Raw genomic sequence first — 22,422 nt, 5'->3', positions numbered from 1 at the left:
GGGGGGGGGGCGCGGTCCCGACTGGCCAATCCCCCACGCGGGGATGACAGCCCCCTTGAGTCGCCATGGCGATGCCTTCCTGCTCTAGGGGGGCAAGAGCCTCCCTCATCCTCCCCTCGCCTCCCCTCATCCTCCTCTGGCGCCCTTTTCGCGATATCCCAGAATAGCTTACCTCCGGGCCCGCGGGCAAACCCCTCCACAGACACACGCACACAGAGAAACATTGAAGCATACACACGCACGCACGCACGCACGCACGCACGCACGCACACATAGGTCAATCCCACTATGACCGCCCCGGGCCATCCCCTCCCCGAGGAAGGCGCTCGTGAATCGGGCCCTCCCTCCGCAATGGGCCCGACGCCCGCCATGTGCTCGGTCTGCACATCCAATCCGTGGAAGGTGCGAACCCAAGCCCATTCATGTTCCCCTGGTGTTCCTCCGCCGCTGACCCATCCCCTCGCCATCCTCACCACCACCACCACCACCACCACCACCACCACCCTGTCCTCTGCCTTCCAACGCCCCCTCAGTACCGGTGCCCCTCCTGCCGGGCAGTCACCTGCTCGCTGATTTGCGTCCGCCAGCACCGCGAGCAGGCGGCATGCTCCGGCTCCCGCCCCACTCCGGACAACCAGATGGTCAAACTGGCGCACTTTGACACCGGGCAGCTCCAGCGCGATCTGACCTTCCTCCATGAGATTCAGCGAGTTACACAGGCCAGCCAAATCGAGCACAACACCCTTGCCCGGCGAGGGGGGCCCGGGGGGAGCGCCAACCAGCCGGCCTCCTCGGGTCCCGGATCTCGAGGCCGGCGCTCGGCTCCCGGGGGCTCTGGCAATCCCCAACATCAGGTGCCCCCACGCTTGCGGCTGCTGGCCAAGCATGCTGCCCGCCGGGGGGTGACGCTGAAGTTCCTCCCCCAAGGCATGAGCCGGTCTCTGGCCAACACCTCCTACTTCCACATCTCGTATGTGCCCCTGGTTCGGGGAAAAGAAAGACCGCCCCTTTCCCCTGGCTGCTCTTTTCGCCGTCAATGAGCCTTCCTAACACACGCCCACAGGGAGAAGAAAATCTATTGGCGCCTGGAGATTGTTCTCTTCTCGGACCAGACCTCACCCGATGCCCGTGTGACTCTTGTCAGGTGCGCTTCCTGCTCATCCCCCTTGGGGGTTGCTTTTTTCTTTTTTCTTCCCTTCTTTCGGCCCCCCCCCCCTTTGCCCTTGTGCCCATTCTGACGAGGAGCAGTGTCCCGGAGGATGCTCCCATGGCAGCTGTTCTTCATGCGGCCGCGCGGGCTTGGCATGTCGCGCCCGGGCGCCAGGCCCACTTTGGCCCTCTCCTTGCAGCCTATCAGGAGGCCTTCCCCGATCGGGTTCTGGAGCCGGCAGCCGTGGCTCCTGCCCCTGGCAAAGCTCCCGATGCCAGGTCCCTCGATCCCAAGGCGCCGCAAGCCGGCACGTTGCCGGAATTTGTCCGTCCACTCAGCAGCCTGACGGAGAGTGATCTCCCGCCTGGCGAGACCGAAGCCGACCAACCGGCTGACGGGTTCGATGTCACGGCATTTCCCTCGGCAGCAGCCATCCACGAAGGGGCTGTCGATGCCGGCGAGCCGGTCGTCTTTCTCATCCGTCGAACCCCGGGCAAGGTGCGACTGCCCCTGGTTCCCGGCATGCCGTTGCACACATTTTTTCCCCCTCCCTTGGCTCACCCCCACCCCCCTGCTCCGCACATGTTCAGGCCAATCAGCGTGAGTTCTTTCTACTGCCCTCTCTTCGGTTGACACTTGGGACGTTGCTCCGGCACGCGGGCGAGGTCATCGAGTTTCCGGCGATCCTCGCCTGCTCGCCGGCAGATGTTGCCCATCTGATCCAGGCAGACAGCGATTCCCCTACGGCCCATCTCCCGGGCGGCCGGTCTGCACATGGTGACTCGCAGGCGGACGAGCCGGTTTCCTTCTTCGAAAGTGAAACCGACCCCATGCCTCCCACTTCTGGCACCCTGCCGGTTGCACACCCGCCCAGCCGTCCATCCATCGACACGCGAGTGTGCTTGGTCCCCCTGGAAGACTTGTCCGCCGACCCGGAATGGATCCACCAGAAGGCCCGTCGGGCGCGGAGGCCGCCCGCCGTCATCGCGACCACGGTCCCCCCTCCATCGATGGTCCCGCCTCCTGGGACCGGCAGTTTGCAGGCCCTCTTCGCCGGGTACATGGGCGGCTCCGATAGCGACAGCGACTCGGAGCCGGAGTCGGTGCCCAGTGTACCCCCACAAGCCAAGCGCCAGCGCACGGAAGACCCATAATCCACCCCTCCACATGGCCCTTTGTTGGTTTGCCCGTTGCCCTCTTTTTTTTTTCTTTGTCCCACACCGGGCACCCCCCCCGCCCGCCCGCCGAACATAGACGCCCAGGTGTGAGAAGGGCCGCTGCTCACGATACGTGCTCATCGCGCCGGGGCTTTTCATCGTGCAGGGGAGTGTATTGAGAAGAGGAGGACCGGCGGCACAGAGGAATGGCTGCGGCCGTGAAGACCCACAAATGAGGCACATTGAGCGGGCCAAGCGGGGGCTCGAATGGGAAGGAACAAAGGGGGGGGGGGCGGAGCCAGGAGGGGGGACGACGACTATTCCGAGGGCATGGTGGCCTGGGTCTCGGAACTCCCAGCCACCGCCGGCTGCTGTTGCGGTGTGCATGTTCCCGAGTGCGAGGGAGACTCTTGGGCCCCAGCCCCGAAAGAGGTCATCGTCTCCTCGGGCTGAGGGGCACTCGAGACCATGGCAGCCTCCGGGATGGGTGCGGCCGTGGAAGACGGCGCGGTCGCAGCAGCAGGCACAGGCGTCACGGCAGGCGCAGGCGCAGACACAGTGGACGGAGCAGGCACCGCAGCCGTGGCAGCCGGCGCCACCGGGGCAGCCGGCGCCACCGGGGCAGTCTGCCCGGTGGCCAACACCGAGCGCGCGGCCATCGAGGCCGACCGTCCCACTCGCGCGGCATTCAATTCGTTGATCCGTTGGGCTTCGCGCGCGGCGATCTTTCGCATCAGGTTGGTCGACGTGCTGATGAGCGTTTGCACCCGGCGGAAGTTGTCTGCAAAAAAGAAAAAGAAAAAAGAAAAGGGTCAGCATATACATATATGACCGGGAACCGAAGGAGCAAGGAGCCATACCGATTTGCGACAGGTCATTCACCGCCTCTTGCGAGTGATTTAGGTCGTTGGTGGCACCGGAGAAACGATCGGCCAGAGGCCCGGTGGAGCGCTGATCCGGTTGCCGAACCAGGGACAAAGGGGACACGTCGGGGGGAGGGCGATCATGTTAAAGCCAGGCCAAGGCAAGGGCAAGTTGGCACGCACGCGGTGCCTACCTGTGTCTTCTCAGAATGCTCGACACACACGCGGGCACTGTTTACCGTCCGGAAAAGGTCATCGGTCGGCGAGTGGACCGCGGTGGCAATGGCCTCGGAATATGACCGAACGGCTGGGCAAAAAAGGGAAAAAGAAAAAAAAAAGAAACCGGACGGCGTCCGCGACAACCGGCAACCGGCCATGGGTTAGTGGTCTACAGCCGGATGCACTGACATCGGGCCACAGGGGCAATGGCGCACCGGATTTGCCGGCCGTCGAGCAGGCATTATTCAGCGGATCAATGGCACTGAATACACTGGCTAGCAGGGGCTGGGGAAGGTCTTTGCGGGCGATGACATCGGCGCGCGGGGGGTTCGGGCGGATGTGATACCGGGCCGAGCTTCGGTTTTTCAGGGCCTCAAGTCGCATCGCATGCACGCGCTCTGGAGCCGGGCCAGCAATGACTGGAAGAGCCACAGGAGCGTGGGGAGGGAGGGAGGTCAGTTATGGCCCAGGCGAAAATGACCGAGGCACCCGCTTGAAGAGAAGGCCGGAGGGGGGCATGTCCATGCGCACATGGGGGGATCTGAGGGGACGGCCGCGCAACCGCATGGCCGGCCGGGGGAAACGGCCCATCGCCCTGGAGAGGCGGTTGTGACGACATCCCGTCGTGGAGTGGGTGAGAAAGAGACAAAGAAGGGGAGGAGAAAGGGACAGAGGCAAGGGAGGAATGAGAGGGGGAGGGTGATTCGGGGAGCTTGAGAAAGGACAAGGAGGAGGGCGGAGGGAGCACAGTTAGCAACAGCTCCATGCCAAGGGCGATCGGACTCCCTCAACAGTGCTGTCTTCTGGTTCCCCCCCCCCCTCCCCCGCCCCCCCGCGCGCTTTCCTGTCCCCCGGAGGAGAGTAAACACTTTCAAGGGGAGATCCTCCGCCGGAGTACCGAGCGGAGAACGGGGGGGGGGGGGGGAGAACATAACATCGCTGGCATCCCAGTCCAAGAGCCCGCCAAGACGGGAAGTGTGCGTCTCCAGCAGGGGGAAAAGCATGCCACAAGAGGATATCCCTGGGCAGGTGCCCACCCGTGGTGGTGGCGGTGGTGGGGGAAAAAAACAAAGACTACCTGAATCGTGCGAGAGTTAACACGGACCACACCCTATTAAGATGCGCCGGTGTTCTGGGCCATCAGAACAGGATGGTCTCGAGATTGTCCAACTTCCAGGTGGCCGCGCCTGGCCCCGGGGGAAATGCTTTATTCTACCTGCGGTGGGTGGGCTCGCGCCACCACGCGCAGGACAAGGACAGGGACAGGGAGGAAGGCCACGATGACACGCATCCACATGGACACATATGCCCACTTGTGCGAGGATGTGGCTGCTGCTCGCTCCCGGAATGTTGGCACACAGCGCATGCACACTTGCCGTGGTGCGACGTGTCGAGGGGGGAGAAGGCGATCGCGCGTCTCCCGGGCCCTGGCCTGCTCAACAAGCCCCGGCGCCTCTAGGATGCAAGGAACAGTGTGAAGGCAGACAGGGCAACGGTCACCGAGGTGGACCCGACAAGAAGAGTGACAGGAGGCAGACCACTAAGGCGGCTAATCATGCTGCTCGGCCACCAGCCGCCGCTGGAATCAGACGGAGCCGGCACCCTGCCAGCCAAGGAGCCCGGCACCAGGCCGGCTCGCGGCCAAGCGGCCTCCAGATGCCGGTCCAACGACGCCATCAGCCCCGGGTGCGTCAAGGCTGCCATGGCCCGGGCGTGAGCCGGGTCCGCCCACACCGAGGGGGTCACCGGGCGCCAGCCGACTGCCGGCCATACGGCCGTCGGCCAGGCCCCCGACGTCGGCGCCGCTGTCGACACCTGCACATCTGGCACACAGATTGAGTCGCCGAACGCCGTGCCGGTCGGCCGGCAGAGGGTCCCGGCGCCGAAGTAAAAGAGGAATGCCCGGAGAGCCTCGTCAGAGACAATGCCACCCGAGCCGGCGGCCACCGAGTCAGGCTGGCAAGCGCCCGGACCCGACGCCGGGGGCTCTTGAGACGCCGCTGGGACAGTCACCCCCCCGGGCATGGGAGGCGAAGTCACATCGGAGGTTGGAGGGGTCGCGGTGTCCACCGCCGGGGGAGCCGGCACATCGGCCGCCGGGGGAGCCGGCACATCGGCCGCCGGGGCGACTGTCGCTTGGGAGGCCAGTGGAACCCTCGATGAGGCAGCCCCAGCCGCGTCATCACCAAGCCGCGCCAGGACCCGATCCAGCTTTTGGACCAGGGCCTCCTGCTGGAGAGCAAGCTCACGAAGCTCGGCAGCCATGGCTCCATTGTTGTCGGATGCCGGGGGCCCGGTCGGGGACGCGGCATCGCCGGCGGCGCCGGCCGCCGCGACGGCCACACCGCCGGAGGACATCGACTGGGCGATGCCCTGCGTGATGCTCCGCACATCGTCCATGGTTTCGGCGGCCCGCTGCGCCGCTCGAGCGGCCACGCGAGCCGGCTCGCCGTAAAACCGAGCCAGTGCAATTCCGATATTCACCACCACAAAGATCAACCCCAGCCGGCTATTCCGGTCGGTGTATCGCCGGTCACGGGCCAGGGCATCCTGCGCAAGGGAATTCCACCGGGCCCAGAGGGTGTGCCGCTCGGCCAGGGCATTCCGCAGTGAAGCATCCGCCTTCGCAAAGCGAGCCAGTGTATTCTGGTGCGCTGCCTCATGCTCGGCCAACTTCCGCGTGGCCTTGTCCAGCTCGGCCAGCGATTGTGTGATGGCCGTCGGGTGCGAGCCGGTCGGCGTGCGCATGCACTCCAGGTGCGCCTCGGTCACGCGGCTGCGTGCCGCCTCATATGCCTGACGCGCCTTGGTGGAGTCCTCCAGAAACCGGTAAAACCGCGCAAAAGCCTGGCGCTCGGCCTTCAGCGACTCCTCGTACAATTCCTTGGCTCGATCAGAGGCCGCGTGTGCCGCCTTGATGGCTGTCTGGCCGGTGGCCAGGTCCATGACGCTCATGAAAATCGACGCAATCGACTGGCAGCGCCCCACCACCATAAGCAAGGTGTCAGTAACGGCACGGCAACGGCCCAGCAACAGCACGGAAGTCTCAATACCTGCAAGCGCGAAGCCACGTGCGCCGATACGCCGGAGATCGTTGCCCCGGCAAGTGAAGTGCTCGAGCTCGACTGGCGGAAGGCCTGCTGCACGGTGTCCGCCAGGCGCCCCTGCGCACCGTTGACCATTGTCCGGAGCTGAGATGCCGCCTTGCCCGAGGTCGAGTGGATCCAGTTGTTGGGCTTGTGGGCGGTGGAGGAAGCCCCGGCGTTGCTGGCACTGCCACCGGCAGCACTGCCACCAGAGCTGGGGCTGCCGGGGTTGTCGCGGCCGCCGGCACTGCCGGCATTCTCGCCTCTGTTGCTCGGACTGCTGCTGGCCGAGGACGATGTAAAGGCGGCCAACGCGGCGGCCATCCCCTCGGATTGGGCGGCCTCCATCAGGAACTGGGGTGGTAGCCCATTGGGGCCGGCCGGCGTGCTGCCTGGCGCCACTGTCGCAGGAGGGGCATGTGAAGGGATCTCGGCAGCAGAGGAGGAACCGGACGCAGCAGCGGAGGAAGGGGGCATGGCTCGAGCACCTGGAGTGGACACGACATCAGCCCCTGGCGAGGGCACGGCTTGAGGGCTTGCCGGGGGGGTTGCCAGCGTCGCCTTTTTGGGCGCAGACTGAGCCGAGGAAGCCGCAGAGGGGCCCGATGCAGGAGGCGTCATCGACCCGCCGGCGCCCGTGGCTGTGGCGGTGGCTGTGGCGGTGGCTGCGGCGGTGGCTGCGGCGGTGGCTGCAGCTGCCATGGCCGGCTGCTGGATGTCCAGCCCGTCGGGAGGATGCCCACCCGGCGGAATGCTCCCATCGAGATCCAGCTCGGCATCAGGCTCCAGATCGGACTCCAAATAGACACCGGCAAAGTCGAGCGGGCTTGCATCCTCCAGGACGCTCATTGAGTCATCGTCTGTGATACATGGAGTCAGGAAAAAAAAGGAGGGGGAGGGTGCCGAAAGTCCCGCCGAGTGCAGAGAAATCGATGGAAGGAGAGAGCACCGGCCGAGATCCCGCCAGCGCAGACGCACCGTCCAGAGTGTCTCCATAGGCGCCAGGCCCCGAGGATGGTGAACTCGCCGGCGCCGATGCCGATGCCGGTGAGGGGGTCGGCATCGGTGCCGGCGCTGTTGTTGAGGGAGATCTGTTCATTGCAGGGGGTGCCGCCGGCTGGACATACGGCGTCGCCGGCTGCTGGTAATAGTAATAGCCGCCGGGCGTCTGGCCATAGTACGCCGGGGCTGACATGCCAGGAACCGAGGCAAAATGCTCGCCCGGGTGGACAGGAGTCGCCGCAGGGTAGAAATACCCCGGAGCCTGGGGCCCACCACCGGCCGCCATGTATCGCGGATCGTAGTACGCCTGGGCATAGTGTTGTGGCGATGGGGGCGAGGCCGGGCCAGTTGCCGTGGCCCCTGGAGCCGTTGATGAGCCCGAGGGATGAAAGTCCGACCGTAGGGCATTGCCGCCGATGCCGGGGGGCGCCTGGGAGGAAGGCCCTGAACTGCTGCGATCGGGTGTTTGATTGGGATCTGGCGCGGCAAGTGTCGAGCTCCCGGGGTAGGCATACCCCATGGACGCATAGAAGGCCGGGTGCTGCGTGGCAGCCGGCGCGTAGTAGTACTGCGCGGGTGGGGCACCATGACCCGAGATCTGCTGGCTATGGAGATGGGCATGCGAGTGCGGGTGTGCATGCGAGTGCGGGTGCGGGTGCTGGTGCTGGTGCGAGTGCGGGTGCTGGTGCGAGTGCAAGGGCCCTTGCCCTGGGGGCGAAGGAGAGGAGGCCTGGTCCCCGGGACCGGGAGACGCCTTGTTGCTCATGCCGCTCGAGATCGAGTGAAGGAAGATCCGATGAAAGGAAGAGACGCAAAAGAGAGGAAGGGGCAAGTAGGGAGGAGGAGGAGGAGGAGGAGGAGAGAGAGAAGAAAGGCAACAGCGCCCTGGCACCGGGGACCAGCCGCCGGACCTCGGGGCCGGTTGCCGAAGAACCAGCTGCCCTCAACACCAACAGCCGATCCGTCGAGGATGCATCCATCCAGCGACTTCGGCCAGCCCAAAATGGCTCCGCCGCGCTCCGGACCGGCTGGCGATCCTGCCCTCACAGGAAGCGAATGCCAGAAGTACGCGCGCGCAGTTGTCCAGGGGTTTTCACCAGCCGCATCACATAAACTGGCATATATATTTTTATATTTGGAATAGGGATCTCCAACTCCAGATCCCACGCCGGTACCAATGATCGGGCCCGAACCCCGCTGCCAACCCAGCGTGGTCCACCTTGCCTCTCCAGCCTCCCCCGCCCCCCGCCCCCCAGTAGGCACCTCGTCCAGCCGCTGGGAATTGGCGTCAGCCCCGAGAAGGCCCGACCATGGGGGCGGGGAGAGGGGGGGGGGGGGGGGGGGGGGGCCCCCACGCAATCAGGCCGGGCGCCCGATCTCACCCGGGGGGATCCCCTCAAGGGCCGTCGCCCTGGATGCGGGTGCTTACGGGCAACAAGCGCCCTCTTTCCATCCCCCTCCTCTCTTCCCTTTCCCCCTTCCTTCATCTGCTCTCCTCCTCCCCCCCCCTTGCCCCTGCCCTCGCTCTCGCCCTCGCCCTCGCCCGACCACCAGCCCAGGTATCCGAAACATCCGCCTGAGGGACGCAATGAACAAGACCTCCGCCACCGCCTATACCAACCGGCTTTTCATGCTGGAATCTTGCAAGCGCAAGGTTCGGATTGATGGCCGGAGCGTGTATGAGCCGCGTGCTTTGAAGATTTCCTTCGTCGGGTCGCCAGTCGTCGACCAAGTGGCCCTGGACGCCGCGGCCCGTGACGACACCTCCCTGGATCCGCTCAATGACCTGTCTGTCCCGGCCGCGGTCGACTGCCAGTGGCAGCGTGGCCATGCCGAAGCTCGTGTTGGCCAAACCGTTGTCATTGCCCGGGTCTCGGCCACCATCATCACCCCCACCATCGACCGCCCGGCCGAGGGTACCTTCGCCGTCAACTGCGACATCCCGGCGGACATGCCGTGCGTGCTCATCCCCTCCGTTCTCGCGCGCATCGATCGGCCCGGGGCCTGTCCCTCGTCTTTCAAACCACTGACCTCCTCTCGCCTCTGTCCAATCGCCCCTCCCCTCCCCCCCGGCCAACAGCCCGACCATTCCCGCGAGCCAGGTCCAGCGCCTGGTTGACCGGGCCATCAGCGAGACCCGTGTCATCGACACCACCCAGCTGTGCATCGAGGTTGGCACCAAGGTCCTGGCCATTCGCGTGGACATCCGCGTTCTGAATGATGATGGATCACTGGTAGACGCGGCCACATGCGCGGCCATCGCGGCCCTTCTGCACTTCCGTCGTCCGGCCTTCTCGGTCAATGATGCCGGGTCGGTGGTCATCGTGCGTGCACATTTGCCCCGTGTCCTGCCTCCCCCCCCCCCTTTCTCTTCTTCTTCTTCCCCCTCCTGAGGCTCCGGCCACCGCCCCTCGCACCTCTAACAGTCCGCGACATCCAATCAACACCCATTGATGTCCCCCCCCCCCCCCCCTCACCCCCCCTGGCGGACACCTGCACAGCATCCCCCGACCGAGCGCGCCCCCCTGCCGCTAAGCATCCACCACACGCCACTGGCTTTGTCGTTTGCCTTCCTGCGCGGCTCGTCTGATATGATCCTCGACCCCAGCTCCAAGGAGGAGGAGCTCACCCTGCAGCCGCCCCTGGTCAAGCCCACCAACTTGATCAATATGTTCTCCATGATGGCGCACAAGCCTCTCACCCCGGCGGCCGAGAACCCCAAGTCCGATGCCGAGTCCGTGGCCGACAATGACTCCGAGGGCGCCATCCTGACGGTGGTGGTCAATCGGCAAAATGAAGTGTGCCTGGTGGTCAAGCCTGGTGGCGCGCCGGTTGCCCCGGCGACCGTGCTCCACGCCTCGAGGCTGGCCCTCACCGTGGTGGCCGATCGCCTGGAGGTCATCCGCAATGCCATCCTGGCCGACCGCCTTGCTCGCAAGGTCCAAGCCCGCCTCGATTGCCAGTAGTGGACTCCTTCATCTCGCGTAGCCCGAGAGAGGAAGAGGGGAGTCCCCCCTTTTTCTTTGTTTTTCCTCCCTTGTTTGATGGTGTCCCGTGGCTCTCTGGGATGTCTTCTTCCTCCTTGGCTTCGCCCCTCAATCAGTCGCGGGAAGCAATACACACATTTCGAAATATATGCACGCGCTCCGGTAGAAGAGGGCGAGGGTGAATGAAGACGAGGAGCGCCGAGAAGGGTCACGTTCAAAAGGGCAGCATTTACCAGACAACCACGCATGAATGTATGACACTGGATGTATTTTCGGTGAGGGAGTCCCCACATACGCAAGGAGATTCGTGGCAGGAGCGAAGCCCACCACGCATGTGGTTACGAGAGAAGGAGAGCATATTAAGAGAGAGAGAGACAGAGGGAAAGAGAGAGAGAGAGAGAGAGAGCTAGCCTCTCAGGGGAAGGACATTGTGACACGCATGGCGCCACACAGAAGGATGGGAACGGGAGAGGGTGCGATCAATCCTTGTTCGACGAAGGCTCAGTGTTGTAGGTCAGTCGACGGCTGATATCCACAAGCGGAGTCTTCTGGCTGTTGCGCTTGGACACCGGCTCGGGCATCTCACTGTCCATCATGCACTTCAGCAGGCAGGCGAAGATGCAGAGAACAAGGATGACCAGACCCATGACGATGAAGACGGGCACGAAAATGACGCCAAGCGAGTACTGTGTGGAATGAATGGAAGTGACAGAGACATTTGCGGAGAGTGGACAGAGTGTGAGTGAGGATACCACCGCCAGTGTGAGCCCAGTGACATGAGAGCAATATGGTGTGTGCGCGTGTGCGTGTGCGTGGAGGGGGAGAGGGGGAAGACCCGAAGGGGATGGGATAAAGGAAAGAAAGAGAGAAAGAAGGGGCGAAGCACGCGAATGGCATGGGTTCCTGAGAATGGGCACGCACCCCGCGGATGCCATCCAGAGCCACTGAAAGCAGGGCGATGAAGGTGACGATGAAGATGCTCGGCAGGACGTCGGTCAGGATGGTCTCGCCGAGAGAGCCGAAGAGCTTCGGGATGCAGCAGCTCAGCAGCAGGGACAGGAGAACGAAGAAGCCATAGAAGGCAAACACCGGGGAGAACTGAAGGGAAGAGGTGAGAGAGGGAGAACCATGAAACTTGGCCGGCCGGCCGGCCGGCCGGCAAAAAGCAGGTCGGGAAATGTTCCGGAAGACAGGCGCATGAGAAGGGGGGGGGGGAAAAAAAAAGACGCACCACAGCCCGCCAGCTCATGGAGGACACGCCATCGGACTTGAGCACAATGAAGATCATGGTGAGCAGGCGCATGACGGTCCACCGGATCTTGAAGAGGAAGACGGGGATCTTGCTCTACATCGGTGAAAGCCAAGATAACCAACGAACGAGGGAGGAGGAAAGGGAATGTCAACATCATGGCCGGACGGAGGAGGGGGGGGGGGGAGGAAGGAGGGAAAGGACCCAAGCGGAGGCCATGCTTGGGCTTGATCGGCAACCATGATGAAACACGCACCCGCATGGGGAAGTCAAGTGAGCGAACATTGAAGAAGTGCCGGCAGAAGGACAGCAAAGACACCAGGAACATCGGCAGCCAAACATAGCCCCAGGCCATGCTGTGGCCATTGAGCTTGATGGAAAGCAGAATCTGCGGGGTGGCGATCCGGGCGCCGACGGGGAGGACGAGTGGAGGTGAGTGTTTAGACCCGGCCGCCCAAGTGGCGCGATAGGGTGTCCTGCCGGCGGACAACGCCGAGAGGAGGGCGCACCTGCCAGATGAGAGTCAAGATGACACTGAAGAAGAAGCTCACGACGCTGGGCTTGCTGATCTCGGCACTGTCCTCGGAAGCAGCCTGAGGGTATGGGATGCCGGGATGGGGAGCCGATGTCAGTGGAAGGGGCGAGAGAGGCAGCAACAAGGGGGGGGGGGGGGGGTGCAAGGACTCGGAGGGGAAGGAGTCTTGTCTGAAAGAGAAACGCACACTAAAGGCAAGGACCGTGACGGAGAGGGAGAGGAGGACAACAATGAAGTTGATCACCCAAAGCGGAGTCCAGATGGCGGGCCACGACCAGCCCTTGGCTATTTCGGGGGCGGCGGTGGCGGGAGCCCGCGCGCACATGTCCGACAAGGGAGCAGGCAGTCAGAAGATGGGATCGGATTGGTGGGGGAAATGGGGTGCAGAGGGACGTGCGACGGCAGGGTCGAGGCGGGAAAAGAGCCGACAGGACCACCGCGAAGAAGTGGCGCGTCGATGCGCGCAGGCGCCCGGCAGCGGGATGCACGCACCGTAGTCGACATTGACCACCACCAGGATGAAGAACAGCAGGAGCAGCAGCACCGGCAGCAGGAGCAGACACACCCAGAGGGAGAGGTTCTCGGCGGCCAAATTGCCAAGAGGATGGTTCCCGTAGCCGTCATACATCTTGAGGCCGGCCTCGCCATACTGGTCATAGAGCTTCCGCCGGGTGGGATTCATCAGCACCTCATAGGCGTGCTGGATTTGGCGGAACTTGTCCGCATCGCCGGTCGGCTTGTCCGGGTGGTAGCGCAGGGCCATGCGCCGGTGGGCCTTCTTGATCTCCTCTTCGGAGGCATCGCGCGACACATTCAGGATCTCATAGTAATCGTACTCCTCCTCGGCATTGAGCGGGGTGTCCGAGGTGGCCGAGGTGTCCGAGTCGTCAGACTCCCGCTGGAAGGACTTGTACTGGGGGTTTGCTGCCATTCTGCTGGGTGGGCCCCGGGGCACGCGCAGTGGAAGGGGAGGGGGGAGGGCGAGAAGGCAAGGAGAGGTGAGCAGAGTGGCGTGATGGGGACCAGGGGCAGGGGGGGGGGGGGGGGGGGAGCCAAGCGAGGGGTCTGGGGCCGGGTTGGACGCACTCCGGTCGAGACGGTCGGAGGCCGGAGGGGGCTGGGGAGGCGGGCTTGGGGGGGAAGATGAAGCAACGGCAGCAGCGGCGACAACGGAAGTGGCAGCGGCGACAAGGAAAAGCGGACTAATCGGGGGGAGGGGAGGGGGGGGGGCAGCAAAAGCAAGGGGGGGAGAGGCGAGAGGGTCGCTGCGCAAGGGAGGGGGGGGGGGTGACGCGCCCCGAGTTTGGGATGCCTCGGGTATGGGCAGCTTTGAGAAGAGGGCTGGTTGGGAGCACGCAGCGTCCCGGAAATGGAAGAGGACAAACGGGCAACCCGGGCCGGTCCGGGGGCAGCAACGGAAAGGAGAGATTGCGCCCTCACTCGGCGACCGAGGGCCCAGGGGGTGGTGGGGCGCCGCTATCTCCGCGCCCTGCCCCTCTTGCACACCCCCCCGTCTCCCGGGAGAGGCCCCAGCAGTCAAAGGAAATTCCGCGAAGTTCCTGCGGCCTCCGGCCCGGTCGGCAGGCGAGGGCTCCCAAACGAAAGGGACCCAAGTCCGTCGCGAGCGCGTGAGCATCCCGCTTGTTTCTGAACTGCTGCTGCTGCCGCGGCCCAGGGGGGGGGGGGCGGGGGGGGGGCTTCGCCGGGGTGCAACTGAGCGCCCTCGCCCCCGCGCGAAACGCTCTAATTGGCATCCGGCCCAAACGCCCCGTGCCCGTGCCTCCCCCCCCCCCGGGGCCAGTGCCGAGATGGAAACTGGGCTCTCTTGGCGGGTGCACACCTCTGATCTCCAAGCGGCAGGCATGAGCGTTGTGTGGTTTGGTCGTTGGCAGCGGTCCTTCCAGGCCTGAGGCGGCAGGAATGGACGAGCATCATTTTCCTCCGGCTCGTCTCGCGGCCAGCGTCCGCGCCGGGTGGGGGAGGCCGCCCCCGGGGCGTATGCCGCGCGCCGGGGCCGCCATCGCCAGGCGGGGATGATCGGCCCTGGCCATCCGGACCAGAGCCCGCCTGAGAGACTGTGGCACATCACCACACCAGCCCCCTCAACACCGGGCTCGTGCCTCTCCACTCCGGCTGGGGGAAGAAGGTCCAGCGGGACAGCCGGCTGATGGAAGAATGCCCGCCTCGGGGGGGGGGGGGGGATCATCCCTCGGCCTTTCCTGGAGCCGAACCACACGGGCGCTGCCGCGGCGCATGCCTTCGTGTCCTATTCGAAGCCGGCTCACCCTCGGGCAGCGGGGGGAGGGGGGCGGGGGACAACCCTCGGGGGGAGGGCTCCCGAACACTTTCCTGGCCGGGAGGCTGGTTCAGGCGTTCCCCCTCCCCCCTCGCCCCAAAGCCTGGGGGAGAATGAAACTGAAGTGGCCGCCCATGTCCGCAAAAAGGCAGGTGAAGGCTCCCCCCCCCCCCTTCCCCCCGCGGGCCCCCGGAGGCCGGGAGTCTTTGTGCGTATCTGCCGACTGACGGTCCCCAGGCAGGGCGTCCCGGAGAGCCTGGGCTGCGGCGGCCGCCCCCCGCGCGGCCCCTCCCGCCGCCGCCGCCGCGGGACCCTCCCACAAGTCTATCATATCTCCAGCTGGGAGGCCCTTTTCTTGTGGCCCATGCACGCAAGACCGGGGCCGAGCGCCTGCGAGCCGCGCCGGCGCGAACCAACCCCCTCCAGAATTCCGCCCCGCACTCTCACCCTGCCAGGGCATGCAAAGACCCCCCCCCCCCCCCCCCCCCACATACGTCTGGCCTCCTTGGCCGAGCCGCGGGGGGGGATGTTGACAAAAATGGCCCGCAGCCAGCCACCTCCGACCCACCCGTTAAGGTGGAATGCCGCGGTGGAATGCGCGCCACCTTTACAGCTTGCAGGAGGCGAGGCCCCCCCCCCCCCCGTTCATCTCTCTGTCTGCTGCAGCCACCCCGGTCCGACTTGGCGCCCGGGCGCCGCGGCGGGACGGCCCCGCTTGGGTGTGCCCGTAACACGCCTCCGGATCAATGGCAGGGGCGTCCAAGGCAAAATCGGCTTGTCCAGAACGCAGGGGAGGAGCCCCTTCGTGGCGGGGGCGTGGACGCCTTGCCGCGCGTCCCTGGAGCCCGGCCTCGGCCGGCCTTCGGCCGTCGAGTGGCCCAGGCGTCGAGGAGGGTTTTCACGGATGCAATCTTACGTCAAAGAGGGACATTTTAACGGAGAGCATATCACAAATTAGCATTCAGTAAGGGACTTTCCCTGCCCGAAGAGAGGGCACGCCGGGCTGGGGGAATGTACTATCGCCCGTGGCAGTCGAGAGCCTGGCCACTGGACCTGAGGCCGGTGGGCGGGCAAAAGCCAGGTAGGAGGGACTTCGAACAGCGAAAGCAGGCCCGGGAGGCCGCCCGCCCACGCGTATCTCCTTCCTTCGTCGGAGCCCTCTGCGTGGCCCGGGGCCCGGCGTGCCGGTGGGTGTGTTGCCTGGCGCCCGTGCACCCACATGAACGCTATTCGGAATGGCCAAACACCATCACGGGAGCATACCCGTGCCCTCTGAAACACAAAGCATGATCTGACCCTCAAGTCTAGGGGGGATTCCATTACACGCCCCGCGGCGCCCGACGAACCGCCTATTTTGACACCTCGTGTATGTTAGATGGGCGTGAAAGTGGCGTGGGCTGTGTGTGTGTGCGTGTGTGTGTGTGTGTGGGTGAGTGGGTGGGGGTGAGTATCTTTTACAATGTGTCTGTGTATGTGTGTGTGTTGCCCGTGCCTCTGTCGGAGGGGGGCGGGGGGGGGGGAGGAGGCTGGAGCGAGGGATGCATTCACAGCGGGCCAGGGGGTGCCTCAGTGACGGGGACAACCGGAGAACCTGCTACACCCCGGCAGCGTGAATGTCAGGGCACCCGCTGGCCTTCCGGCGCCCGTCCCCCCCCCCCCCCCCCAGCTGCCTCGATCGGCCGCCGGGGCAGCTGGAAACGCCCGCGCAGCGAGTCTGGTCCATCCTGGCCCAGGGCCGGCATGTTCCCCCTTTGAGGGCCAAATCCTTGGGTGCATCTGGACGCCCTCTCGCCCTCTCTGTGTATTGGTGTCGCCGCCCTGTGTGTCATTGGCCCATGGAGCCTTGTCGGCCTACGCGCATTGCCGGGTCAGCCTGCCTTGAGCAAGTGGCGATTCGTTGGCCTTGGAGATGGGCCATTCAAGCGTCCGGTGTGCCCTGAAAGTGTGTGTGTGTGTGTATGTGTGTACATGCGAGTCGGGTGTGCGCACGCGCAAGTCGGGCGTGTGCGAGTCCGGTGAGTGTGCCTGTGCAAGTCGAGCGTGAAAAATGGAACGAGCGCCTGTGTGCGCGCCGGGGCTCGGCGGGCTGGGTGTTAACAAGGGGGAAAAAAACACGAGTCCCGGACTTGGCCCCCCTCCCCCGGTCAGAGGGGCGCGCCCGCGGCCGGTTTGAGGGATTGTTCGTGCTCACGCTGGTCCCCGGACGGGCTGCGGCCCGCCACGGCAGGAGCTTCTTTTGTCCCTCGAACCGCCATGGGGCCACAGGAGGGGTGGGTCATTGTGGCGATCGAAGGCGGTCGATTTTCCCTGCGCCCCCCTTCCGCCTGCCAGGAGCCGGTCACACGCGTCTTTGCATGCAGGGAACCGAAGCACTTGTGCATCGCCCGGACGGGAGATGAGGCTGCGCGCGGGGGGGGGGGGGGGGGGGGGGGGGGCGGGGGGGGGCCGCGCGGTGGACCTCTCCGCGAGGCAGGGAGGGGGGCTGAGGGTATGTGGCTGCCTGCGCCGGCGCTTGGGCAGGTGGCAAGGGGAGGCCTGGAACATGACACCGGGCCCCGGGCCCGCCCGGGGCACATGCGAAAAGACGAAAACAAACACACGGAAGACGGCCCGGCCGGCGGGGCCGGGCGCCGGGATAACAAGGGACCCAACAACCGGCGAAGGAGCCAGAGGGCGCACCACGGCCAGGGGCAGGGCGGCGAGGGGGCGGGAAAGAGGGGCCGGGCGGGACTGCATGGCGCAAAGGGCCGACCCAGCCGGCCGGGCCGGCACAGCGGCATGGAGGCAGCCCCGGTGGCCTGGCCAGCATATGTCGGCCCATGGGCCGAGGGCGGCACATCGATGGGGCCCACACCCCTTCCGGGGGGGGGGGGGATCCCGAGAGCGGCGTTCCCCTTCTCTTCCTCATTCTCTCTCTCTCTCTCTCTCTCTCTCTCTCTCTCTCTCTCGGTCAAAGGCTCTGCCTCTTTGCCAAGAGAGATCTCGGCACGATCTGGGTCTCGAGTAATCTCATTCAGCTTCAGGCCAAAAGGGACCACTCTGTCCTTCTCTCGACCCGTGTCCGGGTCTTGCTCCTCTTCCTGGCTGGTTTCCCGCTCTCGCTGGCCCGAGGGACAACACCTCCGGGATAGGGGGGGGGGCCAGGAGGGGGGGCGGAGGCCTGGCCCACAGGCGAACGAAAAGCACTCAGCCCGCCTGGGCACGGTCACTTACCCCTTCTTTCCCCGCGGTCTCAGGTCACGAAGAGTGCCGCTGGCACGCCGGATCTCATTGGAGGCATTCTCTGACCCTTGTCGTCGCAACTTTAAGGCCGCCCCCTGCGGAAATAGAGCCACCAGCCCAGGCCCAGGGGGGGGGGGGGGGGTCCGCACACGCCGTCCCGTCCCCCCGCCCGAGCGACCGGCACGTCCCCGACCGGGCGTGCTTGCTTTAAGTCTCACACACCGCTCCTGCCCGCTCCTTGCGTTCCCTCTCGGGTATTTGTCCTGCCGCCCCCAGATCGACAGGCCCGCCCTTAGCCCCTTGCCGTCGCAGGGGGACGCAATTGTGCCGAGCTCAGAGCAAAAGGCCCTTCGGGCGGCCATAGCACAGCCGGGCCGGCGAGAGTCGGCCCTGCCATGCCCCAGTGGCAGGCCCACCATTGCCGGACCAGGCCCAGGGAGGATTGCCCAGCTCGGCCGGCCAAGGCAGTCCGGCACTCGGTGTGCCCGGCCGGTGGTGGCCGGCCCGGGCACCCTCATGGCTGGCCCGCCAGCCTGCTATCTTGACGGGCACACTTGCCCGCGACAGCCGGCCTGGCCCTTCTTTAGCTGCCCTCCCCACGTTCGGGATCCCAGCAATCCCGCATCCCGGCACTCTCCTCTATTCTCCTCCCTCCCTCCTTCCTCACTCCCCCCCCCCCCCCCCGATCACCAGCAGATGATGTTTCCCCAAGTTTCTTCCCTTCTGACGAGCTTCCGCGCTCTGCCCTGGTGCGTGCCGATTGGCCGGCAGAAAGACCGAGGCTCATGGCCACACACACACATTGGCACACACACACACACACATACAGGGATTTCCTGTGCTGTTGGTTGCTTCCGTGCCCTTCCGTCCGGCTCTTCGGCCACTCACTGACCGGCTACCCTGTCTCCCCCCCCCCTCCCCGCCCCTGGCTACAGGGCTGCCAAGGTGGTTGTTGCTTTTGCCCTGGCAGCTGGCATCAATCGCCTCGTTGCTGGCCCGAAGAAGCGCAAGAGCCTCAACGACCGGCTGGTATGTGCCGAACTTCTGCTCCCCCTCCGCAACCTGGCTTTTCTTCCCCCCCCCACCTAACCGCCCTGCCATTTCCCCCCTCCACAGGTCGTGATCACCGGCGCCGGCTCCGGCATCGGCAAGATCATGGCTTTCATGTGCGCCGAGCGCGGTGCCCAGGTTGCCCTCTGGGACATCAACTTCGAGGCTGTCTCGGCCGTTGGTATGTCCCTTCGCGCCTCCCCCCCTCCCCCCTCCCCCGCTCTCCGCTCCCTTGCCAGGCGCTTCCACGCTGACACCCAACAGCCGCCGAGATGAAGGCTCGGTTCCCGGCTCGCAGTGGCTTTGTCCATCCGGTTTTCTGTGACGTCTCCAGCGAGGCCTCCGTCAAGGTGGCCCACCGGGAGACACTGCTGCTCTTCAGCGGCGTGCCTCTGACCAACCGCACCCTGGCCAGCGACGGGGACCTCTCAGCCGTCCTGGAGTCCCTGCCCCAGCCGGATCCCTCGTTCAAGGTCGACGTCATGATTTGCAACGCCGGTGTTGTCCATGGGCGCCCCCTGGTGACGGCCTCGCGCAGTCAGATCGAGCGCACCTTCTCGGTGAACGCCCTCGGCCCTGTGTGGTGCACGCGTGCCGTCCTGCCCGCCATGATGACCCCGCCCAAGGGGGCCTCAGCCCGTGGCGGCCACATTGTCTACGTGTCCAGCGCTTCGGCCCTCGTGGCGCCGGCCGGCCTCGGAGACTATGCCGCCAGCAAGGCCGCCGTGTCGGCCCTCGGTGAGAGTGTCCGCATGGAGACCCAGGCCAAGAACCGCGCTGCGCCTGGCTGGAACGGCGTGCACACCTCCATCATCATGCCCATCTACATTAACACCGGCATGTTTGAGGGGGCCAAGATGCGGTGCGTGTGCCTTTTCGGGTGTTTTTATTTTCCTTTGCCTCCCTCCTCCCTCCCCTCCCCCCGACTCTGGCGCTCCCCGCAACAGCCCTACCGAGGGCGTCCTGGGAACATCGGCGTCGGTCGAGTGCCCACCCGTCCTCCACCGCGAGGGGCCCCGCCCGCTTGTGTCTGGTCCTGACACACCATGACACCCCTTCGACCATCCCCCCCCCCCCGGCAGGTCGCGTGCCATGGCCATGCTCGATCAGGACTGGACTGCCGCCCAGATCATCAAATCCATTGAGGAGGAGCGTGAGGTGGTTCCCCTGCCGCGGTCCATCTGGATGGTGTCCGTTGTTCGGGCCCTCTTCCCGACCCGCGTCTTCGACTGGGTGGCCTTCTTCTCCGGTGCGTGCTCCCTCGTCCGTATGCCCACTTCCGGGCAGACCCCCATGTGTCGGCTTTGGCTGCCCCGGCCGATGATGAACACGATCAATCCTGACTCGAGTGTCCCTGTCCAACCGGCCCCCCCTCCCCCCTCTTCTTCTGGTCCACCGAAGGCTCCAACAACTCGATGGACAACTTCTCCAGTACCCGTGCCCTGAGCTCCTCCAGCCCGGACCTTTGAATGTGCCATGCCTCCCGGGCACCCGGACAGAGATGCCTGTGCGAATGGGGCGCGCCTTCCACCACATGTGCACGCCCAGGACCCCATGTGCCTCGTCCGTCTGTGCTGGCATTCTCCTGCTCCTCTCCCCGCCCGCCGCCTCTCCTACCGGACTTGCTGCCGTGGCGATGCCCTTTCGGGAGCAGGGGAGGACGCAGAAAATGGACCAAAAAATTGGCTTCTCCTCCCGGCAGCTGGGCAATCATTCGCAACCAGCCGGACTGCTACCTACTTATCCCTCTTGATAAAATGAATGACTTCTTCTTTTGTCCCCTTGCTTTGTGCCGATCATGACCTGATACCGGTGTCTGGGTGTGTTTGGATGGTTTTCAAGTTTTATGGGGAAGGGAGGGGGAGGGTCGAGGATGCGTTGCTTGGCCCTCATTTGGACCGTGTGCCCCCTTTGTGGGGGAGTTTCCGAGCAGCGAGGCCAAGGGGGAAGAGCCGGCAAGCTGGCCTCCCTTAGCCGGCATCATCAGCCACCCGAGATCTGGCAAGCACAGAGCCCGGTGTATCATCATGCCAGGGAGGCACAGGAGGGTTAGAGGAAGGGAAGTCGCAGGGCGAAAGAAACAGGCGTGCCAGAAGACGGACGATTTCTCGAGGGAGTTGACGACGTGCAGGGCCTGAAGCAGTTGCGGGCGCAGCTCATTCACTTCAATGGCTGACATGTTGGAAAGCTACGAAGAGCAGCAGGATCGAGATGGTGAGGACAAATGAAGACGGGCTACAGGCAGGCCCCACAAAGCCGACCAGTGGGGACACCAGTCGATAGGGGTAGCGTCCCTGCCCTGACGCGGCCTGAAGGGAAAAGAGAGGCGTGTGAGGGGGGGGGGGGGTGGCGTACGCTGATCAAAACATCGGTGCTGACGACACTGGCCACACCGCGGCGAATTTTCGCCGCCCGACGCCCCCGCAGGTCCTCAATGAGAGCGCGGATCTTCGTGGCGCCGGGCACATCGTCCGGCGCCGCTTGGAGGATGAGCTGTGAAATTTCCAGGTACCGGAAAGGCAGAGGCGAGAAAGCGCTCGAGGCGATCTCCGCCTTTAGGTATAGCCGAAGGGCGTCTGGGGCGACCGGCAGGCGGGATACCGTCAGTCATTCGGGCAATTGGGGACACACAGAAGCACCTGCGTGCCAATGGGCACTCGCGCGCGTACCCTCGGTCAGCCACTCGGGCGGCCGGATGCGTGCCCGGCCAGCCCGTTTGAGCATCAGCGCAAGCCAGAGAGGAACGAGGGTCTCGCGCTGGGGATGCAATGGTCCAATGGTGCCCTGTTGGTTGTCAAAGCCCAAGCACGATGTTGCGGGGGAGGGCATGAGGGTCAGCTAGGAGGGCAGCGGCCAAATGGGGGGGGGGGGGATGCAGCAAGGCAAGGCAACGCAAGGCAAGGCAGCCGACAAGAAAGGATGGCCCTCCCGTCGCCGGGCCCCGGCTGGGCACGCACCGTGACGAGATTCATCCGGGGGAGCCGGACAGCCGGAACGATGGTCACAAATTCGTTCTCCGCACAGAAGTCCAACTCGCTGTTGGACGGCGGTGAAAGGGAGGCGCCGGATGGAACCGGCGCCGGGGCCAGCCCCCCTCCGGATGTGTCAGCCATCCTGCTATGGAGCCGCGAGGCGCAAGGAGCCCGCGTGGCCGGGCGTCGGGCGGATGCTTCACAAGGCGAGGACGAGAGTTGCCAGGCCCGCGCGTATGGACGTGCGTGTCCTTCCGTGGGAGTACGAGGATGAGATGACGCGATGGCGCGTCAACGTGTGGATGGGAGAATATGCGAGGCGGGGCCGAGGGGGAGGCGAGTGGAGGAGGGCGACACGGAGCGCGGGCGCTTTTTTGCCTCATGGGTCCCCCGCGGTGCCGCCGCCGGGCGGAACTCATATTCCTGATCGACCGTTCAGTTGCCAACTGAAGGGGGCGGTGCTCTGATCGCCGCGCGACCTCCGTGTGGGAGGACCCCCCGGTCCCGGCCCCCGTCCTACACCTGGCGGCTCGCAGCTCGGGGGGGGGGGGGGGGGGGGGGGGAGTGTCAGCACTGGCACACTTCCCTTCGCCTCCTTTTGGGGCCGCGTCTCCGGGGCGCCTCGCCAAGGGAC

The 22,422-nt window shown here is 65.2% G+C and overlaps 7 protein-coding genes across 7 annotated transcripts; 3 read left to right on the top strand and 4 right to left on the bottom strand.

The window, feature by feature from the left end:
* The first annotated feature begins 250 nt into the window (after positions 1–250).
* H696_00344 (hypothetical protein) lies at positions 251–2,431 on the top strand. Its single transcript, XM_009494192.1, has 5 exons — positions 251–402; positions 534–970; positions 1,064–1,144; positions 1,249–1,648; positions 1,741–2,431. Exons 1-5 carry the CDS (start codon positions 289–291, stop codon positions 2,302–2,304), a joined length of 1,596 nt encoding a protein of 531 aa, XP_009492467.1. The 5' UTR covers positions 251–288; the 3' UTR covers positions 2,305–2,431.
* H696_00343 (hypothetical protein) lies at positions 2,416–4,200 on the bottom strand. The gene is made up of 5 exons (XM_009494191.1): positions 3,921–4,200; positions 3,605–3,808; positions 3,365–3,477; positions 3,168–3,258; positions 2,416–3,088 (listed from the first exon to the last, which is right to left on the bottom strand). The coding sequence occupies exons 1-5, from the start codon at positions 4,153–4,155 to the stop codon at positions 2,625–2,627; spliced, it is 1,107 nt and encodes a 368-aa protein (XP_009492466.1). The 5' UTR covers positions 4,156–4,200; the 3' UTR covers positions 2,416–2,624.
* Positions 4,201–4,545: 345 nt separating this feature from the next.
* On the bottom strand, positions 4,546–8,335 carry H696_00342 (hypothetical protein). The gene is made up of 3 exons (XM_009494190.1): positions 7,454–8,335; positions 6,443–7,335; positions 4,546–6,362 (listed from the first exon to the last, which is right to left on the bottom strand). The coding sequence occupies exons 1-3, from the start codon at positions 8,241–8,243 to the stop codon at positions 4,845–4,847; spliced, it is 3,201 nt and encodes a 1,066-aa protein (XP_009492465.1). The 5' UTR covers positions 8,244–8,335; the 3' UTR covers positions 4,546–4,844.
* Positions 8,336–8,923: 588 nt separating this feature from the next.
* On the top strand, positions 8,924–10,611 carry H696_00341 (hypothetical protein). The gene is made up of 3 exons (XM_009494189.1): positions 8,924–9,433; positions 9,558–9,801; positions 9,979–10,611. The coding sequence occupies exons 1-3, from the start codon at positions 9,066–9,068 to the stop codon at positions 10,441–10,443; spliced, it is 1,077 nt and encodes a 358-aa protein (XP_009492464.1). The 5' UTR covers positions 8,924–9,065; the 3' UTR covers positions 10,444–10,611.
* Positions 10,612–10,840: 229 nt separating this feature from the next.
* On the bottom strand, positions 10,841–13,471 carry H696_00340 (DnaJ like subfamily A member 2). The gene is made up of 8 exons (XM_009494188.1): positions 13,335–13,471; positions 12,741–13,180; positions 12,436–12,533; positions 12,223–12,306; positions 11,970–12,101; positions 11,696–11,809; positions 11,386–11,562; positions 10,841–11,150 (listed from the first exon to the last, which is right to left on the bottom strand). Exons 2-8 carry the CDS (start codon positions 13,177–13,179, stop codon positions 10,944–10,946), a joined length of 1,251 nt encoding a protein of 416 aa, XP_009492463.1. The 5' UTR covers position 13,180; positions 13,335–13,471; the 3' UTR covers positions 10,841–10,943.
* A 4,956-nt stretch (positions 13,472–18,427) lies between these two features.
* H696_00339 (hypothetical protein) lies at positions 18,428–20,597 on the top strand. Its single transcript, XM_009494187.1, has 6 exons — positions 18,428–18,515; positions 18,702–18,795; positions 18,883–18,997; positions 19,081–19,678; positions 19,899–20,065; positions 20,218–20,597. The coding sequence occupies exons 1-6, from the start codon at positions 18,463–18,465 to the stop codon at positions 20,283–20,285; spliced, it is 1,095 nt and encodes a 364-aa protein (XP_009492462.1). The 5' UTR covers positions 18,428–18,462; the 3' UTR covers positions 20,286–20,597.
* Positions 20,586–22,118, bottom strand: H696_00338 (hypothetical protein). The gene is made up of 5 exons (XM_009494186.1): positions 21,774–22,118; positions 21,486–21,600; positions 21,172–21,392; positions 20,919–21,004; positions 20,586–20,814 (listed from the first exon to the last, which is right to left on the bottom strand). The coding sequence occupies exons 1-5, from the start codon at positions 21,927–21,929 to the stop codon at positions 20,787–20,789; spliced, it is 606 nt and encodes a 201-aa protein (XP_009492461.1). The 5' UTR covers positions 21,930–22,118; the 3' UTR covers positions 20,586–20,786.
* Between the last annotated feature and the right edge of the window lie 304 nt (positions 22,119–22,422).

This window comes from Fonticula alba, assembly GCF_000388065.1.
Source record: "Fonticula alba strain ATCC 38817 unplaced genomic scaffold supercont2.1, whole genome shotgun sequence".
Taxonomy (NCBI): Eukaryota; order Rotosphaerida; family Fonticulaceae; genus Fonticula; species Fonticula alba.
The sequence above is the reverse complement of the archived record's forward strand: the minus strand, read 5'-3'. Positions and strand labels throughout refer to the sequence as shown.

What these genes read in the sequence shown, in the direction of transcription:
- H696_00338 (XM_009494186.1), bottom strand. Translation starts at nt 21,929, where the DNA reads ATGGCTGACACATCCGGAGGGGGGCTGGCCCCGGCGCCGGTTCCATCC. An exon ending in GCCCGAGTGGCTGACCGAGG is followed by an intron (nt 21,393 to 21,485) that starts GTACGCGCGCGA and finishes CGGTCGCCCCAG; the next exon opens with ACGCCCTTCGGCTATACCTA. An exon ending in GCACCGATGTTTTGATCAGC is followed by an intron (nt 21,005 to 21,171) that starts GTACGCCACCCC and finishes TGCTCTTCGTAG; the next exon opens with CTTTCCAACATGTCAGCCAT.
- H696_00342 (XM_009494190.1), bottom strand. Translation starts at nt 8,243, where the DNA reads ATGAGCAACAAGGCGTCTCCCGGTCCCGGGGACCAGGCCTCCTCTCCT. An exon ending in CTATGGAGACACTCTGGACG is followed by an intron (nt 7,336 to 7,453) that starts GTGCGTCTGCGC and finishes CATGTATCACAG; the next exon opens with ACGATGACTCAATGAGCGTC. An exon ending in ACGTGGCTTCGCGCTTGCAG is followed by an intron (nt 6,363 to 6,442) that starts GTATTGAGACTT and finishes GGGCGCTGCCAG; the next exon opens with TCGATTGCGTCGATTTTCAT.
- H696_00341 (XM_009494189.1), top strand. Translation starts at nt 9,066, where the DNA reads ATGAACAAGACCTCCGCCACCGCCTATACCAACCGGCTTTTCATGCTG. An exon ending in GACATCCCGGCGGACATGCC is followed by an intron (nt 9,434 to 9,557) that starts GTGCGTGCTCAT and finishes CCCGGCCAACAG; the next exon opens with CCCGACCATTCCCGCGAGCC. An exon ending in ATGCCGGGTCGGTGGTCATC is followed by an intron (nt 9,802 to 9,978) that starts GTGCGTGCACAT and finishes ACACCTGCACAG; the next exon opens with CATCCCCCGACCGAGCGCGC.
- H696_00339 (XM_009494187.1), top strand. Translation starts at nt 18,463, where the DNA reads ATGATGTTTCCCCAAGTTTCTTCCCTTCTGACGAGCTTCCGCGCTCTG. An exon ending in TTTGAGGGGGCCAAGATGCG is followed by an intron (nt 19,679 to 19,898) that starts GTGCGTGTGCCT and finishes CCCCCCCGGCAG; the next exon opens with GTCGCGTGCCATGGCCATGC. An exon ending in CTGGGTGGCCTTCTTCTCCG is followed by an intron (nt 20,066 to 20,217) that starts GTGCGTGCTCCC and finishes GGTCCACCGAAG; the next exon opens with GCTCCAACAACTCGATGGAC.
- H696_00343 (XM_009494191.1), bottom strand. Translation starts at nt 4,155, where the DNA reads ATGGAGCTGTTGCTAACTGTGCTCCCTCCGCCCTCCTCCTTGTCCTTT. An exon ending in GTCCCCTCAGATCCCCCCAT is followed by an intron (nt 3,809 to 3,920) that starts GTGCGCATGGAC and finishes TGGCTCTTCCAG; the next exon opens with TCATTGCTGGCCCGGCTCCA. An exon ending in GAATGACCTGTCGCAAATCG is followed by an intron (nt 3,089 to 3,167) that starts GTATGGCTCCTT and finishes TCTTTTTTGCAG; the next exon opens with ACAACTTCCGCCGGGTGCAA.
- H696_00340 (XM_009494188.1), bottom strand. Translation starts at nt 13,179, where the DNA reads ATGGCAGCAAACCCCCAGTACAAGTCCTTCCAGCGGGAGTCTGACGAC. An exon ending in TCTTGACTCTCATCTGGCAG is followed by an intron (nt 12,102 to 12,222) that starts GTGCGCCCTCCT and finishes GCCACCCCGCAG; the next exon opens with ATTCTGCTTTCCATCAAGCT. An exon ending in CACTTGACTTCCCCATGCGG is followed by an intron (nt 11,810 to 11,969) that starts GTGCGTGTTTCA and finishes TCACCGATGTAG; the next exon opens with AGCAAGATCCCCGTCTTCCT.
- H696_00344 (XM_009494192.1), top strand. Translation starts at nt 289, where the DNA reads ATGACCGCCCCGGGCCATCCCCTCCCCGAGGAAGGCGCTCGTGAATCG. An exon ending in GCACATCCAATCCGTGGAAG is followed by an intron (nt 403 to 533) that starts GTGCGAACCCAA and finishes ACGCCCCCTCAG; the next exon opens with TACCGGTGCCCCTCCTGCCG. An exon ending in TCCGTCGAACCCCGGGCAAG is followed by an intron (nt 1,649 to 1,740) that starts GTGCGACTGCCC and finishes GCACATGTTCAG; the next exon opens with GCCAATCAGCGTGAGTTCTT.